The sequence below is a fragment of the Rhincodon typus genome, chromosome 10, assembly GCF_021869965.1.
Source record: "Rhincodon typus isolate 14 chromosome 10, sRhiTyp1.1, whole genome shotgun sequence".
Taxonomy (NCBI): domain Eukaryota; kingdom Metazoa; phylum Chordata; class Chondrichthyes; order Orectolobiformes; family Rhincodontidae; genus Rhincodon; species Rhincodon typus.
The window spans coordinates 77,249,736-77,265,762 of record NC_063341.1 but is presented as its reverse complement, the minus strand read 5'-3'; the positions used below and the strand labels follow the sequence as shown (position 1 = coordinate 77,265,762).

General features: G+C 43.7%; 1 protein-coding gene across 1 annotated transcript in view; it reads left to right on the top strand.

Annotated features, from left to right (window-relative positions):
* LOC125484144 (di-N-acetylchitobiase-like) overlaps positions 1-15,461 on the top strand; it is a 75,263-nt gene extending 59,802 nt beyond the window's left edge. The window contains exons 6-9 of the mRNA XM_048601563.1: positions 3,582-3,753; positions 3,839-3,936; positions 14,105-14,266; positions 15,119-15,461. Of these exons, the coding sequence (XP_048457520.1) occupies positions 3,582-3,753; positions 3,839-3,936; positions 14,105-14,266; positions 15,119-15,322 (636 nt within the window). The 3' untranslated portion in view covers positions 15,323-15,461. The remainder of the gene's footprint in view (positions 1-3,581; positions 3,754-3,838; positions 3,937-14,104; positions 14,267-15,118) is intronic.
* Positions 15,462-16,027: the final 566 nt, after the last annotated feature.

Below are 16,027 nucleotides of genomic sequence, written 5' to 3'. Positions count from 1 at the left end.
CTAACAGTGTGGAAACAGGCCATTTGGCCCAACAAGTTCACACTAATTCTCTGAAGAGCATCTCACCCAGTCTCACCCCCACTACCCTATCCCTGTAACCCTACATTTTCCATGACGAATCCACCTAACCTACGCATTCCTGGACACTACAGGTAATGTAGCTAATTCACCTAACCTGCACACCTTTGGAATGTAGAAGAAAACTGGAGCAGCAGGAGGAAACCCATACAGACACAGGGAGAATGTGCAAACTCCACACAGTCGCTCGAGGCTGGAATTAAACCTGGATTCCTGCTGCTGTGAGGCAGCAGTGCTAACCACTGAGCCACTGTGCCGCCCAAAGTTATGAACTATGTAACTGATAATCATCTGCCATTTCTACTGCTAATCTTGCAGTTTTAACTCTCTGCTCTTCCACGAGTTCTCACAACTTCAGGAAGTGAATTTTTGAACTTCTCAAAAGTAACAGTCTCTCTAAGAATGTTTCATATGCTTGATCAATTTTCAATGCCCTTATTCACCTATCAAAGTTATTTTGTTTCATCCTTTCAAACACTATGTATGTTTGACCAGGTTCCCTTCTTAGATTCCTAAAACTTTGCCTGTACGCTTCTGGTACTAGTGCATATGCACCTAAGAAGACATTTTTCACCTCCTCATACTCCCGAGATACCATGTCTGATAGTGATGCAAATACCTCATTAGCTCTACCTACCAATTTCGTTTGAATCAACAATACCCCCAAGGTCAGTGGCCATTTCACTTATCTAGTCACTTTCTCAAATGAAGTAAAAAAGGTTTCAACATCCTTCTCATTGAACCTTGGTAACGCTTGCACATATTTAATATCCAGATATCAACTAGGCCTTTGGCTACAATGGGATTGCTCGTCATCAATGTCTTCATCTCAACTCCCACCTGTCACTTTTACCTCTGCCATTTTAAGTCAACTTTCAGTTTTCAGTTCCAACTTCCGAAGTTCAAAAGTTCTCTCTTTCTTCTCAAAGTTTAACCCTTCTTTCTGCTTATAATTGCATTTCAAACTGCTTCACCTCCTTTTCATATCTTTATTATCCCTTTACAGGATATGGGGGTAATGGCCAGGGCAGCAATTTTTTGCACATCCCTAAATGCTCAGAGGGTAGTTAAGTGACAACCGTATTGCTGTGGGTCTGGAGTCACATGTAGTCCAGTTTCCTTCCTGAGGGACATTAGTGAACCAGATGGGCTTTTCCAACAATTGACAATAGTCATCATTAGACCTTTAATTCTAGATATTTATTGAATTCAAATTCCAGCATCTGCTATGGCAGGATTCGAACCTGGGACTTCAGAACATTACCAGGGATTCTGGATTAATAGCCCAGTGATTATACTACCAGGCCATCACCACTCCTTACATATTTGAGATGTTTTAATTCTTTTGCTCTTTGTTCCACTGTAATTATCTCCCTCTCTTTTGCTTTTGCCTCGCTTTCATTTTTTTCACTCTTGCCATTACCTCTAATTCAAACTGCTTTATTTGCAATTGAATTTTAGCCATTTCCAAAGATTCTGATTGCATTCCTGGCCATTGTAAATGCTGAGTTACTGCTGCAATTACCACCCCTTTCCTCAGGGACAAAGGCAATCCCAACTTCAGTTTGTCCCCCAATTCTGAAACGTCTGCCATCCTGACCTTCTGTAAACCACCCAAAGTGACTGCTTTCACCCCCAGGAAACTCTTAGCCTCTGAAAGAGCTATTATTACAGAAAGTAATCCCTCTGTAATCCAACCGTATGCAACACCCAATAAGAGGACACCAACACTCACCACTCACTGTTTTTGAGTCCAATAAAGCAAAACCCAACCTAGAATTAGAGATTTTTTATCCAAAACAAGAGTCCCCAGTTTTTTATGGACCAGATCAAATCCCTCCCCCAAAGTAGTGTAAGGAGATAGACTCGAAGCTAACTTTTACATTTATTTAAAGGCAAGTGTAAGGTGCTGTGTTCTAGATGTGATTTGATTGGTCTACCACTAGGCTTTAAGGAAAACACTCTTTACTTTTAAGAGACCCAGATAACGTTCTGGGGACGTCCAAACCCTGCCATGACAGATGGTGGAATTTGAACTCAACAGAAATCTGGAATTAAGAGTCTAATGATGACCCTGAATCCATTGTTGATTATCAGGAAAATCTCATCTAGTTCACTAATGCCCCTTACGGAAGGAAACTACCATCCTTACCTGGTCTGGTCTACGTGTGACTCCCGACCCATGGCAATGTGGTTGACACTTAATTAGGGATGTGCAACAAATGCTGCCTGGCCAGCGACTCCCTCATCCTGTGAATGAATCAAAAAGAAACTTCACTCTTGCAGAGAACTCAAGCTTTTAGCTTAGCAGCCAGCATAAATCTTCAACTAACTGTAAACTAAACTAAAAGCCTTCCTGGGTCTGTGTGAGCCCTGATCCTACCCACTCAGGCTTCTTTAGTCTCATTCTAATAGAAAAACACCCGGGAGGATTAACAAGCTGTTTACCAAATGCCTGTCTGAAGCAGACATTCCAGTACCACTCTGGCAACACCTCTCTGCAAGAAAAACAGCAAAGAACACATTTCTCTAAAGGCACAGTACTGTCACACTCCCCACTTGCCTGGATGAGTGGCATCTCCGTCAATATTCAAGAAGCTTGACACCATTGAGGACAAAGCAGCCCGCTTGTTTGGCACCACATCCACAAATATTCACTCCCTTCCCCACTGACACTAAGTCACAGCATTATGTAATACCTACAAGATGCACTGCAGAAATTCACCAAAGATGCTTTCACAATACCTTCCAAACCCACCATCAAAAGTCTCCAGAAGGAAAAGGGCAGCAGATACATGAAAACACCACCACATGCGAATTCCCCTCCAAGCCGCTCACCATCCTGACTTGGAAATATATTGCCATTCCTTCAGTGTTGCTGAGACAAGAATCTGGAATACCCTCTCTAAGGGCATTATGAGTTTACCTACAGCGTATGGACTGCAGTGGTTCGCGAAGGCAACTCATCACCACCTTCGCAACGGCAATGAGGGACAGGAATAAATGCTGTCCCAGACAGTAATACCCATATCCCAGAAATAAATTATTAAGGTAGTTCTGGTCCACACACTTTAAGAGGTATGTGGTATTCCTTAAAACTGTGAATTGGACACTCATCAAAGTTGTTCCAAGTTGCAGGAATTGGGCTCCAAGGTTAGTTTGGGGCAACTGGACTTGTTCTTGGATCCAGGAAGACCAAGGGGAGATTTGACTGAAGTGCACAAGATTATGGCAGGTTGAGAAAAAAGTAGGTAAGTATAAAGTGTAAATTGTAGAGGGGGGAGACTGAGACTGGCTGAGTTGCACTGGTTGAGATATAATGGGCCACGTGGCCTCTTCCTTTGCTCTAATGTCACCATCAATGGTGTACTTCTACTCTGTTCATTTCACAGTTCCCATGAGCCATTCACAATTGGGAGCACTTCAAAGAATCACATAATGTTAGTCTTACCCGATATAAGTTGTGGGCTATGATTAACTTTCTCTTACTGTTTGTTCCATAGGTCTCAATGAGTATTCCTTGGACTCCAGACTGTCCAGATGGCAAGTGCTATGATTACACATCAATAGCACAGTCCTGTGACTTTTTATATGTGAAGGCCCATGATACGCAACATGAAATGTGGGACGATTGCTTTGCAAAAGCAAATGCTCCCTATGATGAGACATTATCAGGTATGAACAGTATGATCTTCTGGTGAAGGTTGTGCCTGCTCCATACCAATGCTAACCTAAGACCATTATATTTCTGCCCATTTAGGTCTATCTTATTATATCAAGCTGGGTGTGGATCCCAAAAAGCTTGTACTTGGACTCCCATGGTATGGTTATGACTATCCTTGTGAGCATTTCTATGAGGTAAGGAGAAATGGTTAGTTTGCATTATGCAAGAAATGAGAGTAAAGTCGGTTTTTTGGAAACCAATTCCTCTGGCACACTCATTGCTCCATCAGGGCATCTACTTTGGAAAAGCCCATTATTATGAAATTAGTTAGCTTCCTTCTAGAATTTTTCAGAAATGTTACAATTTTGGTACTTGCCCTCCACTTACTTTTCTCCAGTTTACATTAACATGCTGTCTGTTTGGACCTTATTCATGCCAATTAATATTTTAATTCATCAGGATGTTCTAAGAACTGTGTTCTTGTAGATTTCATATTATAAATTAATATCAATTGTGCAATAGATTGTAAATTGCACAGATTTAAAGGAACATTGGAAATGTAGTAGAAGGTTCAATCCTTCGAATCTGTCCATGGTTCTGTTCAATATTTCCGAATCTGTACCTAAACTCCCAAACTCTTAAGAAGGCTCATATTACAATAGTTTTAGTTGAGATTTTGGGTGAAAATGGATTTTAGATATATGTTTCGCAAAAATCTGACTTGTTTCATTTAAAGGTCGAAATAGTATTATCGCTAGACTATTAATCCAGAAACCCAATTGATGTTCTGGGGACCTGGGTTCAAATCCCACTATAGCAGATGGTGGAATTGGAATTCAAAAAAAAAGTCTGGAGTTAAGAATCTACTGATCACCATGAAATCATTGCCGATTGTCGGAAACACCGAGGTTCAATAATGTCCTTCAGGGGAGGAAGTCTGCCACCCTCACCTGGTCTGGACTACATGTGATTCCAGACCCACAGCAATGTGGTTGACTCTCATCTGCCCTCTGAAATCGCCTAGCAAGCTACTCAGATGCACCAATCACTACAAAGACTCAAAGAAATGAAACTGGATGGACTACCTGGCATCGACCTAGGTCCTGAAAAGACAACAGCAGAAACAGCCCTATTGACCATGCAAAATTCTGCTCACTAACATCTGGGGGTGAGTGCCAAAATTGGGAGAGCTGTCCCACAGACTAGTCAAGCAACAGCCTGACATTGTCATATTCACAGAATCATACCTTACAGACAATGTCCCAGACACCACCATCACCATCCCTGGACAGATCCTGTCTCACCGGCAGGACAGACACAGAAAAGAAGGCGGCACAGTGGGATACAGCCGGGAGGGAGTTGCTCTAGGAGTCCTCAACATTGACTCTGGACCCCATGAAGTCTCATGGCTTCAAGTTAAACATGGGCAAGGAAACCTTCTGCTGATTACCACATACCGGCCTCCCTCAGCTGATGAATCAGTACTGCTCCATGTTGAACAACACTTAGAGGAAGCACTGAGGATAGAAAGGGCACAAAATGTACTCTGGGTGGGGGATTTCAATGTCCATCACCAAGAGTGGCTCGGCAGCAGTACTACTGATCGAGCTGGTCGGGTCCTAAAGGACATAGCTGCTCGACTGGGTCTGCAGCAGGGGGTGAGGGAACCAACAAGAGGGAAAAACATACTTGACCTCATCCTTACTAATCTGCCAGCTACAGTTGCATACTGTCCATGGCAGTATCTGTAAGAGTGACCATCGCACAGTCCTTGTGGAGACGAAGTCCTGCCTTCACATTGAGAACAACCTCCATCGTGTTGTGTGGCACCATCACTGTGCTAAATGGGACAGACTTCGCACAGATCTAGCAACTCAAGACTGGGCATCCATGAAGCGCTGTGGGCCATCTCAGCTCCAGGACATCTCTGCAGGAATTCCTCAGGGTAGTGTCCTCAGCCCAACCATCTTCAGCTGCTTCATCAATGACTTTCCCTCCATCATAAGGTCAGAAGTGGGGATATTCGCCAATAATTGCACAATGTTCAGCACCATTCGTGACTCCTCAGATACTGAAACAGTCCGTGTTCAAATGCAACAAGATCTGGACAATATCCAGGCTTGGGCTGACAAGTGGCAAGTGACATTCATGCCATACAAATGCCAGGCTATGACCATCACCAATAAGAGAAAATCTAACCACCAGCCCTTGACATTCAATGGTGTTACCATCACTGAATCCCCCACTATCAACAGCCTGGGGGTTACAATTGACCAGAAGCTCAACTGGACTCACCACATTAACACAGTGGCTACAAGAGCAGGTCAGAAGCTGGGAATACTGTGGCGAGCAACTCACCTCCTGACTCCCCAAAGCCTGTCCACCATCTACAAGGCACAAGTGAGGAGTGTGATGGAATACTCCCCACTTGCCTGGATGAGTTCAGCCCCAACAACACTCAAGAAGCTCTGACACCATCCAGGACAAAGCAGCCCCCGCTTGATTGGTACCACACCCACAAGCATCCACTCCCTCCACCACCGACGCTCAGTAGCAGCAGTGTGTACTATCCACAAGATGCACTACAGAAATTCACCAAAGATCCTCAGACAGCACCTTCCAAACCCACGACCACTTCCATTTAGAAGGACAAGGGCAGCAGATATATAGGAACACCACCATCTCCGAGTTCCCCTCCAAGTCACTCACCATCCTGACTTGGAAATATATCGCCGTCCTTCGCTGTTGCTGGGTCAAAATCCTGGAATTCCCTCCCTAATAGCATTGTGGGTCAACCCACAGGAAGTGGACTGCAGCAGTTCAAAAAGGAAGCTCACCACCACCTTCTCAAGGGCAACTCGGGATGGGCAAGAAATGCTGGCCAGCCCGCATCCCACAAATGAATTTAAAAAAAAGTCATTTTGAACACAGAGTTCAAAACAGTATTTCAAAAAAATTAGGTGATGACCAGCAAGCCACCTGGGCAGATAATTACTGCGATGTTTTCTGACTTGAGTTTTATGACGTTCAGAGAGAGAGAGAAGGAATATGGGAGGGGCTCTTTTAGGGAAAAAAAAGCAATTTTCTCCTGTCATGTACATGTTTTAGAGTTTGGATTGCAAAATGATGGCAGGTGGGAGTTTTGTGAAGGGCTATTCTTTGAAAGATCAACATCAGACGGTCCTCTGCGATCAGTTACCTGATCAGTATCTATCAGAGAGCAGGTAATTGTGAACCCCTGGAGTATCAATGTAATAAGATGTTTATATTGTGGTAGTTTACGACAGGTTGATCAACATTGAAGGCCATTAGGTTGTTTTCAGTTTAGAAAACCCAAAGATTAAAACTTTTTGGGCATATCAGAGGAAGCCTGACCAGGATAGGAAGGAATTATAGGTTCCTTCCTAGAAAGCAGTTTTAGTTTATTGCATGTCATGGAAAACAGTTACTGAGTTCAAAAGTTAAGTTGATGCAGTTTCCAGACCTGGAGCATTAAGTTAGAAATCAGCAGCTTATGAGCTGGTGAGAAAATCGAAGCTCTCAGTTTTGTGCATATTCATACATGAAGACTCCACAATTCACTGGATAGAAACTGGGGAGAATCAGTGAAATAGAATTGAAAGATTTGATCCAACAGTCTAATTTATCAGATTTGCTTCTCTGTAATAAAAAGTTTCTGGAAATAAGTTGAGCCCTTGTTTTGCTGTGTATTTTAAGATGTTTCTGATTGCATCCATTGTTTAAATAGCTTGGTTTTAACTTAGGGACCCCGGCCTCGTCCCATGTCCAACCTTCCCTCTCATCCCCACCTCCTCGACGGGACACAACCTGTCCATCTTCTCTCTCACCGACCTGCCCACCCATTCCACTGGCCAATTCCCACCACTGCTTACCTGCACTCATCTATCACCATCCCACCTTCCTTCCCCAGCCCACCCCTCCTCTCACTTTTTATTTCCCAGCTCCTTTCCCCCTCCCGCTTTTTGAGGAAGGGTCCCGACCCGAAGCGTCAACTTTCCTGTTTCTTTGATGCTGCCTGGCCTGCTCTGTTCCTCCAGCTTCATTCTGTGTTGTCTCTTACTCCAGCATCTTCAGTTCTTGCTATCTCTTGGTTTTAATTTATTTCTTCTTTTGTGTAGTTAACTTCTATTGTTGAAGAACCAATGTAGCCTCATGTTTCAGTTTCTGAACAGTGTCACAACTGGAAGAGTGCACTTTTCAATTATGCCCCACTGTTCCAGAAGCCGTAACAAAACTTGCGTAGTCCCAATGTGACTGCCAAGGTAACCAATTTGCCTAGGCCCGAAACGTCAGCCTTCCTGCTCCTCTGATGCTGCTTGGCCTGCTGTGTTCATCCAGCTCTACACCTTGTTATCTATAACCAATTTGCCTGACTGACCACTGTAGAAGACAAAAATCAATAGATAACAAGTTTTTCCATAATAGAAAATGTTCCAATTTTTGTAACACAACTAACTTGAACAAGTGGCAGAGAAAAGTAAAGATTACCAATCTGCTACTATGCAACTTAATCTATACCCCTTTAAAAAATCCAAATACATATATTTATACTCATGATTAAGACAGACAGTTTGACACTGAAGTTATGGGGGGATATATCTGGATGTTGAACAAAGTTCTGAAAGTCAGAAGCTAAGATCACAAAGGTGGGTTAAATTGTCTCTCATAGTTCTTTGTGATTTCAACAATGATGACATGCTGGTGTCTGTAAAGCAGAGGTCATTCGTCACTTCAGTAATAGATCTGGTGACCAAGACTTTTCCGTGTTAAGTTCTTTCCTTAAAACTATTTTTTTTTTGTCATTTTACTCACACGAGGAGAAAGAGAGGAGGAGATGTTTTTAGTTTACCAGCTCTAGAGGTCTCTGGCTGCTGTTCACTTGAAGATCTGCAGCACACTGAAGCTGAACCAATCCAAAGTTTGATCCAGTTAACCTTCAAAATTCTGGAGAAACCAGGCCTCATTCGTTTTATCTCTCCTCATAACTTATCTCCTGAAGTCCTGGTAACAATCTCATAAATCTACAGCCTCACACTTGCTTAAATTGAACTCCATCTGTCACAGTTTTGCCCAGTCACTTTTTCTATCAACATCCTTTATAATATTGCGCTGTCATCTACACTGTCTACAATGCCACTTAACTTTGTGTCCTTACATCTGTCGTCATTTTAAGTTAGGGACACCCACCATCCATTCATTTATTTGGATTGCCCTCAGCTTCTCCAAAACTGCTTGATACTCTGCTAAAACACACCATCTTTGTCTGTTTTTGTAACAAAACTGTTAGAGGTGCAGCTGTTTTTGCTGAAGCTAGACACAAATTTCCAATAAAAGCCAGACTTCTGCAGAAATCTCATGTTCAATTTTTGGACAGGAAGACTAATGAGAGCCTTCACTTTTGAGGTTTTGGCATTGCTTGCCCCTTTCCCTGTATTCATTCATAGGCTGTGGGCATTGCTAGATGGGCCAGCATTTATTGCCCATCTCGAGTAGTCCTTGTGAAGGTGGTAGTAAGCTGTGTTCTTCAACAGCTTCCCTGTCCCAGTTTTTCTGCTGCCCTGCCTCTGTGCTTATTTCTTTAATCATGAGTCTAACCGCCACCCCCCTACTGACCCCTTCTCCCGCCTCCAACACACCCCCATCTCCTGGACACCACCCCAAGGCCTCCGACCCTCCCTCAACCTCTTCATCTCCAACTGCCGTCGTGACATCAATCGCCTCAACCTCTCCACCCCTCTCACCCACTCCAACCTCTCCCCCCACAGAACGTGCAGCCCTCCACTCCCTCCGCTCCAATCCCAACCTCACCATAAAACCCGCGGACAAGAGGGGTGCCAACTCTATGACACCTCCTCCAACCGCCGCCTTGATCATGACCCCAGCCCCGACCACCAAACCATCATCTCCCAAACTATCCATAACCTCATCACCTCAGGTGACCTCCCACCCACAGCCTCCAACCTCATCGTTCCCCAACCCCGCACCGCCCGTTTCTATTTCCTTCCCAAAATACATAAACCCGACTGCCCTGGTCAACCCATTGTCTCCGCCTGCTCCTGCCCCACCAAACTTATCTCCACTTATCTCGACTCCATTTTTTCCCCTCTGGTCCAGGAACTCCCCACCTACGTCCGTGACACCACCCACACCCTCCACCTCCTCCAAAACTTCTGATTTCCTGGCCCTCAACACCTCATCTTCACCATGGACGTCCAGTCCCTATGCACCTGCATTCCCCATGCAGATGGCCTAAAAGCCCTCCGCTTCTTCCTGTTCCGCAGGCCCAACCAGTCCCCCTCCACTGACACCCTCATCCGCTTAGCCGAACTCGTTCTTACCCTTAACAACTTCTCCTTCAACTCTTCCCACTTCCTACAGACAAAGGGGGTGGCCATGGGTACCCGCATGGGCCCAAGCTATGCCTGCCTCTTTGTAGGTTACGTGGAACAATCCCTCTTCCGCAGCTACACTAGACTATCTCCCACCTCTTCCTCCATTACATCGATGACTGTATCGGCGCCGCGTCGTGCTCCCACAAGGAGCTCAAACAGTTGATCCACTTTACTAATACCTTCTACCCCAACCTTAAGTTCACCTGGACCATCTCTGATACCTCTCTCTCCTTCCTGGACCTCTCTGTCTCCATCTCTGGTAACCACCTGGAAACTGATATCTATTTCAAGCCCACCGACTCCCACAGCTACCTAGAATACACCTCCTCCCACTCACCTTCCTGCAAGAATGCCATCCCCTATTCCCAATTCCTTTGCTTCCGCCGCATCTGCTCCTAAGATGACGCGTTCCACTCCCGGAAATCCCAGATGTCCTCGTTTTCCAAGGACAGCAATTTCCCCTCCACAGTGGTTGAAAACGCTCTTGACCGCATCCCTCGCATTTCCCGCAACTCAGGCCTCACACCTCCTCCCCACAATAACAACAAAGACAGAATTCCCCTTGTCCTCACGTATCACCCCATCAACCTCCGGATTCAACGCATCATTCTCCGCCACTTCCATCACCTGCAATCTGACCCCACTACCAAGGATATATTTCCCTCCCCACCCTTATCTGCCTTCCGGAGGGACCATTCTCTCCGGGACTCCCCTTGTCCGCTCCACACTCCCCACTAGCCCCACCACCCCCGACACTTTTCCTTGCTACACCTGCCGCTACACCTACACCCTCACCCCATCCCAGGCCCCAAGAAAACCTTCCACATTAAACAGATGTTCACCTGCACATCTGCTAATGTGGTATATTGTACCCGCTGTTCCCAATGTGGCCTCCTCTACATCGAGGAAACCAAGCGGAGGCTTGGAGACCACTTTGTGGAGCACCTACGCTCGGTTCGTGACAAACGACAACACCGCCCAGTCGCAAACCACTGCAGCTCCCCCTCCCACTCCTTGGATGACATGTCCATCCTGGGCCTCCTCCAGTGCCACAACGATGCCACCCGAAGGCTGGAGGAACAGCACCTCATATTCTGCCTGGGAACCCTGCAGCCCTATGGTCTAAATGTGGACAAGCTTCAAAATCTCCCCACCCCCGACCTCATTCCCAAGACCAGCCTCCCCTCTCGTCCCCGCCTTCTTGACCTGTCCGTCTTTTCTCCTACCTATCTGCTCCTCCCACCTCACTGACCAACGCCCACTTCCTACTTTCTAGCCTCATCCCCGCCTCCTTGACCTGTCCATTTTCCCTCCCACCTACCCGCCCCTCCCTCCTCACTGACCAACCCCGTCCCAGCTCCCTACCTACACTCACCTGTACTGGCTTCATCCCCACCTCTTTGACCTGTCCGTCTTCTCTCCACCTATCTGCTCCACTATCCACCTTCTATCATTGCCTCCCCCTCTCTCTATTTACTTCAGAGCCCCCTTCCTCTCCCCCATTTCTGAAGAAGGGTCCAGACCCGAAACGTCAGCTTTCCTGCTCCTCTGATGCTGCCTGGCCTGCTATGTTCATCCAGCTCCACACCTTGTTATCCCTGTCATACAATGTGTTCTGGGGAAGTTACTTCTTTTCTTACAGAGATTTATTGCTGAACCAGCCAACTGTAATTACTAAAGTTCTAATTACTTGATATTGTTACTTTTTCTTCCAACACCGTCTAAATAAACTACACAGTTTGGCACTTTAGCTATGACTTGGTTCAGGAGTCTGTGGAATGTAGCTTTCATGATTCATAACCTGAATGGCATGACTCCCCATTGTTTTAATGCATTTGGTGTAACAAAGGCTGTCTCTTTGTCTCTTGGCTCTCTTTTGGTTTTGATGTGAATATTATTTACCAGCACCTGTTCAATAGATCAATCTTAGAAAGGAATGAGGCACTGCCCATCCAATCAATACAATGTCCCAACTGAGGTATTAGATATATATCTGTTTTTGTTGCTGCATTACTTACCTGTAATCTATGCAGAATCTTGTTGAGCCATCTAGTTTAGGAACAAAGACCACAGGTGAGCTATAGCTGCTTTGGCTAGGTTCTATCAAGTGATTTTCAGCATATATTAAATCTCCATTTCTACCTGAGCTTGTTTTTTTTTCTGGGCTTAACCAACAAGGAGTTTGTTACGACGGTTTGGATTGCCCTACATCCAGATCATGTCTGGATAACATTGTACACTTCAGTACAGCTCTACAAATTTTCTTGAATTTTCTTTGTAATATTTCTTTTAAAAATCATTCATGGGATGTGGGTGTCGCTGGCTAGGCCAGCATTTATTGCCCATAATCGCTCAGCGTAAAGTTAAAGGTCAACCACATTGCTGTGGGTCTGGAGTAAAATGTAGGGTGGACCAAATAAGGAAGGCAATTCCCCTCCCTAAAGGACATTTGTGAACTAGATGAATTTTTACGCCACCAACAATGGTTTCATGGACACCATTAGATTCTTAATTCAAGATGCTTATTAAATTCAAATTCTACCATTTGTCGTGATGGGATTTGAACCTAGGTCCCCAGAACATTACCTGGGTCTCTGGGTTCACAGCCCACCAACAAGACACTAGGCTGTTGCCTCCCCATAATCTAAAAGATCTTCCTGTTGTTCATGCTTTAAATATGAGAATACATTGGCAAGCTGTCATGCTATTTCCGTGTAAACTAGCTGGATTGCAGAAGGTTCACTTTGTGAACTGCCAACCTCTCCTCTGCCATACTTTTGCTGTCCCTGTCATCTTCCACTATTCTTTCCACCCAACACACTTGCTCTTTCTCATCTTCCTCTCAATGATGATATCATTTTAACATACTTACGTACATAAGCAATTCTTCTTGCTGCACTTCACTTCACTATCTTTCTTAACTACCTCGCTTTCAGAGGTATACCTTGTAATGGTAACAACATGAAAACTTTGTCTCCTGTTTGGTATGTTCTGCCTAGAATATGTTTGGCTGCCCAATATTTGACTTTTGCCAGTGAAATTTTGAAATGCACCTTTGGTACTTCACATGCACCTTTGTGTCGCTCTGGAAGCATGGACATATAAACCAACTTTGAAAATTTGTCTTTTTGCCTTCAAATTGTTTCCTTAATCAGTTTAAATAGACTGCCTGTCTCATGACCATGTATCAATCTAAATAGGCTACACACAGTACATTTATTTGGGGAATCTAGAGAACTCTGGCTGCTCTGCATGTACAGATCTGTAGAAAACTGGAGCTGGACTAATCCAAGGACTGTCATCAGGCAATCTATGCTTAACTCAAAAACTCCTGGTGTTGCTCTGACTCGTTCATTCACTGCTCGAATAGCAATGTTGCTTCACTTGCTGGACATGCTTGATTTTTCCAAATTGCAAAATTCTTCTGGCATTTCAGCTAAGTACAAGTAGTGAACCTCCATTCTGGTTTATAGTCCAAAAAGGAACACAAATTGTAGTCCCTTATACCTCAAGGTTAACTATAACAAACCAAATAATTAAACATATGATCTGTCATGCCATATTTCGTTCTGGGACCTGACCTATCTGTCGGTACAATCAGATAAGGTCATAAACGTTGCTAAAAGTACATTGGTTTGTGACTGTTTTCGGTGACTGACCTCCACAGTAAACAAAAAGGAAATAATACTTATACCAAGCAAACAGCTTTCACTCTGGGAGTGGACTTGTCCAGGATTACCATCAGCTGCGAAGACAACAATATCTTCCCTGAGCTCCATAACTCTTAATATACATACTAAGCTTTGAAAATTTTAATTGAGCTTTTGTTGCTAACTGTCTCTCAAAGCCTATAAACATGGAGATGAAGCAGTTAATTTTTACGGTTTTGATGTTAGCAAAACAATTGTAAGCACAAATGCTATTATTTCACCCCTTTTGTAATTTACAGCCTGGAAGATGCAAATTGAAAACATTTCCTTTAGAAGTTGCTTCATGCAGTTCTCGAATTGTAAACCAGGTTGAATACAAAGAGATCATGCAGATGTTGCCCAGATCAATCACTGGCAGATATTGGGATGATAACTACAAATCCCCGTATTTCGTTTACAAGGTAAGACTATCAGACAAAACACAGTGGAGACTTGGCACTACACCATTCCTTGTTGAGCGAGTGTTTCACGATTCAGTACTTGCTGTGCACCGAGTTCAGAATATCCAATTTGTGCAGTCAAAAATATGAGAAATTGGACAACTGACAAGACATTGGGAGTTAATAGAAAAGAAACAAAACCAGTGCATTTTGTTAAACATTTTGTCCAATCTACAGGTGAATACTTTCTGAGTTCAATAATTTTAAAGCTTGAATATCTTCTTCCATGTTTTTCTTTCTCTCTGGCTTACTATCATCCGTGTGTTCTATGTTCTATGTGTGCCTATCTGTGTTTTCTCTCTATGTGGGTATCCATCTCCGTCTGTACACTCACTCCTTCTCCGTGCCCCCCCTCCCCACCCTCTGTCTTTAGCATAATATACATACCACCTACTAACAAGTTCTGAAGAAAAGTCACTGGACTCATAACTCTTTCTTTCTATACATGCTGCCAGACTTTCTGAGTTTCTGCAGATTTTTCTGATTCGGTATTGAACAATCTAGGTTTTTTATATCTGTGTTTCTCAGATCACCTGAACTTGTCATTCTAATACAATTAAAAGTTCAATGTATGTTAAATACTGAAACAGCAGATATTCAGCATTGTGTCTGGAACTGTGCATTGGCCTAAGTAAAGTAGAAACATAGAAAATAGGAGCAGGAGTAGGCCACTCAGCCCTTTGAACCTATTCTGCCATAAATATGAACATGGCTGACTGTCCAACTCAGTTCCTTGTTCCCACTTTCTCCCCATACCTTTTGATCCCTTTAGCTGTAAGAATTATACTTAACTCTTGTTGGTTCTTCTGGCAGGATAAAGATGTTTACCACGAGGTCTGGTATGATGACCCAGAAAGCCTTTCACTAAAGTCATCTATTGTGAAGAAATTAAAACTTGGTGGTGTCGGGGCCTGGTTTGGAAATAGCCTAAACTACAGTGAGAATCCGACAGCAGCAATGCAAACTGAAGACATGTGGAATGCTCTCTGCCCGATCAGATTAAAATGGAGAACTTGAACCATTAATCTTCACACAATTTAAATCTTAGTGAGCTAGTTTCCAACATTAAAAAATGAAATAAAGTTATGTAGATGTCAGGAACAGATTATACACCTTATGTAGATGGTTCTTAGTTTTGCAAAGGTGTCATGCAAGAAGACAGAAAAAAACGAGGAACTCTAACATGAGAAGACCTCAGTGCACTCGATCAATTATTGAAATGAAGAATGTCCCTCTGTTTACAGACAGCACTATGTCATCACTGCTAAAATTCAAGTGGAATGGTATCTGATAATTAATACTATCCTCAAAATCAGGACTTGTGATCTTCAGAATTTTATTTACCCCATCTATATTCTTCTTCCACCCATAATCTGTCAAACCATCTATCTCTGTTTTAATTGTGAATGAGACAATTTGGATTTTTGAAGGGGTATAGTTCAAGTTATATGAAAGAAGTTTAGGAATCTTTTCTTTCCTCTGCCATTTGTTAAAATCATGTGCAGCAATAAATATTTCCTGTAAATGATGTAACCTGTTATGATCTCACTTCATTGACACACAGGTTCCTATTACACCATGAGTCGGACAGAAAAATGATGCTGAAAATTCCAGACATGAAAATGAGAGTGGACCCCTGGTAATTCCATCATGTCACTTGCCCCTCCAAACCCCCACCCTGCAGCAAAATCTCAAGACATGCTGCATGAACAGCATTCACCA